Source organism: Scatophagus argus, chromosome 1 (assembly GCF_020382885.2).
Source record: "Scatophagus argus isolate fScaArg1 chromosome 1, fScaArg1.pri, whole genome shotgun sequence".
Lineage (NCBI taxonomy): Eukaryota > Metazoa > Chordata > Actinopteri > Scatophagidae > Scatophagus > Scatophagus argus.
The window spans coordinates 379,347-384,308 of record NC_058493.1 but is presented as its reverse complement, the minus strand read 5'-3'; the positions used below and the strand labels follow the sequence as shown (position 1 = coordinate 384,308).

Genomic DNA, 4,962 nt, shown 5'->3' with positions numbered 1-4,962 from the left:
AATGCCTGACCAGCAGACCACACCATAAAAGATGGCTGATGCCACCACTGAGTCATTAAAACGGTTCTGTTCTTACTGGAGGAGGTACAAACCTGCACAGGAGCCCAACGGGCAGAACTACTGCGGCATATAGCGCAATTAACCAGGAAATGGCCCATCTGAGCACAGTAGATGCATCGGCCCTCATTGCGTCTTCGCAGGCGTTCCTCAGGAGAAAGCTGAGTGCGTCCGATCTGCATGGGCTCCACAGAGACCTTCTCGGTGTCGGTTGACGGCAGGGGAGCGGGAGCAGGAGAATACCCATGCGACAACCTACAGGAAGGAAACCGTTCCCTGGTCCGTTCACGCTCCCGCAATCTCCTGTCAATCTTGACCGCCAGAGACACCAGTGCGTTGAGTTTTGTGGGGTCTCTCTCTGAAAGCCCGTTGAAAAAGGCACCAACCAGAGTCGGTTGATTCCACCCACTATCTGCTGCTAGTGTCCTGAAATCTATTGCATAATCCATAACACTACGCAGTCCCTGTTTTTTGGTTTTTTGGTTATGCTTTGTTTTTGATTTTTGAGTCCATGTGTCATGTTCCATGTGTGTCTTGTGCTTCCATGTATTATGTTCAAGGTTTTTGTCATGTCCTGTTTTATTTTGAAAAGCGTCACTTCCCCTGTGTGTCCTGTTTTCTTGTAGCTTTGCTTTAGTTTTCTTGATTGCTTTCTCCCTCCTGATGTGTGTCACCTGTGTCTCGTTACCTTGTCTATTTAGTCCTTGTCTTCCCAGTCACCTTTGTCCAAGCGTTGAATGTCATTAGTATCATGCCAGGAGCTTTTTGCCATGTCCTTCCATGCCATGCCCTTCCATGCCATGCCAGGAGTTATTTTCCCACAGTCACAGTAAGTGTGAGTTTGTTTTAGTTAGGTTTTGTTTTCTTAAATAAAGACATTTGTTTTTTGGACCTCCACTACGCCTGCCAGCTCTTTTTGACTCTGCATCGGGGTTCAGCTAATTTCTGCGTCAGCGACGCCGACCTATCTTGACAGAACGCTTGGACCTGAAATGAACCCCGCAGAGTCTCTGTTTTGGGGCACCAGACTGGCAATCAGGCCCCCTCCCAGTCTGGGCCACCTCTGGAAGGTGCACATGCACCGCTTGAGGTCCAGGGGAGGCCTGCACCCAGCGACAGGCTTCCCACAGCCGGTGCAGACTCCGCGGACTGAGCCGCCTGCCGCCGCGGAGATCTTCGTACCTGTACCTGCTCCGCGGACCGAGCCGCCTGCCGCCGCGGAGGTCACAGTTCCTGTCCCAGTTCCTGCTCCGCGGACCAGGCCGCCTGCCGCCACAGAGACCTTCGTTCCTGTCCCTGTTCCTGCTCCGCGGACCAGGCCGCCTGCCGCCGCGGAGGTCTCCGTTCCTGTACCTGTTCCTGCTCCGCGGACCAGGCTGCCGGCCGCCGCGGAGGTCTCCGTTCCTGTACCTGCTCCGCGGACCAGGCTGCCTGCCACCGCGGAGGTTTTCGATCCTGTCCCTGTTCCTGTTCCTGCTCCGCGGACTGAGCCGCCTGCCGCCGCGGAGGTTTTCGTTCCTGTCCCTGCTCCGCGAACCAGGCCGCCTGCCGCCGCGGAGGTCTCCGTTCCTGTACCTGCTCCGCGGACCAGGCCGTCTGCCGCCGCGGAGGTCTTTGTTCCTGTCCCGGCCCCACGGACCAGGCCACCCGCCGTCTCAGGACTCCAAGCTTCAGCTGATGGACCGCAGCCCACTGTTCCAGGACTGGGTTCACCAGCACCCCAAGCTACGCCAGGGCTCTATGCTTCAGCTGATGGACCGCAGCCCACTGTTCCAGGTCTGGGTCCACCAGCACCCCAAGCTACGCCAGGGCCCCATGCTTCAGCTGATGGACCGCGGCCCACTGTTCCAGGGCTGGGTCTGTCTGCCTTCACGCCTCGTCTCACCCGGTCTCCTCGTCAGGTCTCCAAGTCACCACGTCTCGTCGCCAGATCTTCACGTCTCGTCAGGTCACCACGTCTTACCGCCAAGTCTCCACGTCTCGCCAAGTCTCCACGTCTCGCCAAGTCTCCACGTCTCGTCAGGTCACCACGTCTTGCCACCAGGTCTCCACGTCTCGCCAAGTTTCCACGTCTCGTCAGGTCACCACGTCATGCCGCCAAGTCTCCACGTCAGGTCACCAAGGCTCCACGTCTCGTCAGGTCTCCACGTCAGGTCACCAAGTCTCCACGTCTCGTCAGGTCTCCACGTCAGGTCACCAAGTCTCCACGTCTCGTCAGGTCTCCACGTCAGGTCACCAAGTCTCCACGTCTCGTCAGGTCTCCACGTCTCGTCAGGTCTCCACGTCTCGTCAGGTCTCCATGCCTCGTCGGGCCGCCACAGAGGTTCTTTGTTCGGCCGTTGGCCCTGACCCAGCACTCAGGCAGACCGCCTGAGGCCTCATGTTGGGTCCTGGCCCAGCATTTGGGCAGACCCCCTGACACGTCACACCCCACCTGGGTGTTGAACTGGGGCCGCTCGTCCAAGATTTCCAGTTGGGCCAATGCCCTACACCAGGGCTGAAGCACTGACTTTGTTTTTCGTGGTTTAGGGACATCTGGGATCTGTCCCTTAAGGGGGGGGGGTTCTGTCATGCCTGGTTTTTTGGTTATGCTTTGTTTTTGATTTTTGAGTCCATGTGTCATGTTCCATGTGTGTCTTGTGCTTCCATGTATTATGTTCAAGGTTTTTGTCATGTCCTGTTTTATTTTGAAAAGCGTCACTTCCCCTGTGTGTCCTGTTTTCTTGTAGCTTGGCTTTAGTTTTCTTGATTGCTTTCTCCCTCCTGATGTGTGTCACCTGTGTCTCGTTACCTTGTCTATTTAGTCCTTGTCTTCCCAGTCACCTTTGTCCAAGCGTTGAATGTCATTAGTATCATGCCAGGAGCTTTTTGCCATGTCCTTCCATGCCATGCCCTTCCATGCCATGCCAGGAGTTATTTTCCCACAGTCACAGTAAGTGTGAGTTTGTTTTAGTTAGGTTTTGTTTTCTTAAATAAAGACATTTGTTTTTTGGACCTCCACTACGCCTGCCAGCTCTTTTTGACTCTGCATCGGGGTTCAGCTAATTTCTGCGTCAGCGACGCCGACCTATCTTGACAGAACGCTTGGACCTGAAATGAACCCCGCAGAGTCTCTGTTTTGGGGCACCAGACTGGCAATCAGGCCCCCTCCCAGTCTGGGCCACCTCTGGAAGGTGCACATGCACCGCTTGAGGTCCAGGGGAGGCCTGCACCCAGCGACAGGCTTCCCACAGCCGGTGCAGACTCCGCGGACTGAGCCGCCTGCCGCCGCGGAGATCTTCGTCCCTGTACCTGCTCCGCGGACCGAGCCGCCTGCCGCCGCGGAGGTCACAGTTCCTGTCCCAGTTCCTGCTCCGCGGACCAGGCCGCCTGCCGCCACGGAGACCTTCGTTCCTGTCCCTGTTCCTGCTCCGCGGACCAGGCCGCCTGCCGCCGCGGAGGTCTCCGTTCCTGTACCTGTTCCTGCTCCGCGGACCAGGCTGCCGGCCGCCGCGGAGGTCACAGTTCCTGTCCCTGCTCCGCGAACCAGGCCGCCTGCCGCCGCGGAGGTCTCCGTTCCTGTACCTGTTCCTGCTCCGCGGACCAGGTTGCCTGCCCCCACGGAGGTCTTCGTTCCTGTCCCTGCTCCGCGAACCAGGCCGCCTGCCGCCGCGGAGGTCTCCGTTCCTGTACCTGCTCCGCGGACCAGGCTGCCTGCCACCGCGGAGGTTTTCGATCCTGTCCCTGTTCCTGTTCCTGCTCCGCGGACTGAGCCGCCTGCCGCCGCGGAGGTTTTCGTTCCTGTCCCTGCTCCGCGAACCAGGCCGCCTGCCGCCGCGGAGGTCTCCGTTCCTGTACCTGCTCCGCGGACCAGGCCGCCTGCCGCCGCGGAGGTCTTTGTTCCTGTCCCGGCCCCACGGACCAGGCCACCCGCCGTCTCAGGACTCCAAGCTTCAGCTGATGGACCGCAGCCCACTGTTCCAGGACTGGGTTCACCAGCACCCCAAGCTACGCCAGGGCTCTATGCTTCAGCTGATGGACCGCAGCCCACTGTTCCAGGTCTGGGTCCACCAGCACCCCAAACTACGCCAGGGCCCCATGCTTCAGCTGATGGACCGCGGCCCACTGTTCCAGGGCTGGGTCTGTCTGCCTTCACGCCTCGTCTCACCCGGTCTCCTCGTCAGGTCTCCAAGTCACCACGTCTCGTCGCCAGATCTTCACGTCTCGTCAGGTCACCACGTCTTACCGCCAAGTCTCCACGTCTCGTCAGGTCACCACGTCTTGCCACCAGGTCTCCACGTCTCGCCAAGTTTCCACGTCTCGTCAGGTCACCACGTCATGCCGCCAAGTCTCCACGTCAGGTCACCAAGTCTCCACGTCTCGTCAGGTCTCCACGTCAGGTCACCAAGTCTCCACGTCTCGTCAGGTCTCCACGCCAGGTCACCAAGTCTCCACGTCTCGTCAGGTCTCCACGTCAGGTCACCAAGTCTCCACGTCTCGTCAGGTCTCCACGCCAGGTCACCAAGTCTCCACGTCTCGTCAGGTCTCCACGTCTCGTCAGGTCTCCATGCCTCGTCGGGCCGCCACAGAGGCGGTTCTTTGTTCGGCCGTTGGCCCTGACCCAGCACTCAGGCAGACCGCCTGAGGCCTCATGTTGGGTCCTGGCCCAGCATTTGGGCAGACCCCCTGACACGTCACACCCCACCTGGGTGTTGAACTGGGGCCGCTCGTCCAAGATTTCCAGTTGGGCCAATGCCCTACACCAGGGCTGAAGCACTGACTTTGTTTTTCGTGGTTTAGGGACATCTGGGATCTGTCCCTTAAGGGGGGGGGTTCTGTCATGCCTGGTTTTTTGGTTATGCTTTGTTTTTGATTTTTGAGTCCATGTGTCATGTTCCATGTGTGTCTTGTGCTTCCATGTATTAT

General features: G+C 58.5%; 1 protein-coding gene across 1 annotated transcript; it reads left to right on the top strand.

Moving 5' to 3' along the window:
- Positions 1 to 3,152: 3,152 nt before the first annotated feature.
- Positions 3,153 to 4,756, top strand: LOC124064391. Its single transcript, XM_046398818.1, has 5 exons — positions 3,153 to 3,344; positions 3,644 to 3,662; positions 3,746 to 4,095; positions 4,171 to 4,462; positions 4,580 to 4,756. The coding sequence occupies exons 1-5, from the start codon at positions 3,153 to 3,155 to the stop codon at positions 4,654 to 4,656; spliced, it is 930 nt and encodes a 309-aa protein (XP_046254774.1). The 3' UTR covers positions 4,657 to 4,756.
- The last annotated feature ends 206 nt before the right edge of the window (positions 4,757 to 4,962 follow it).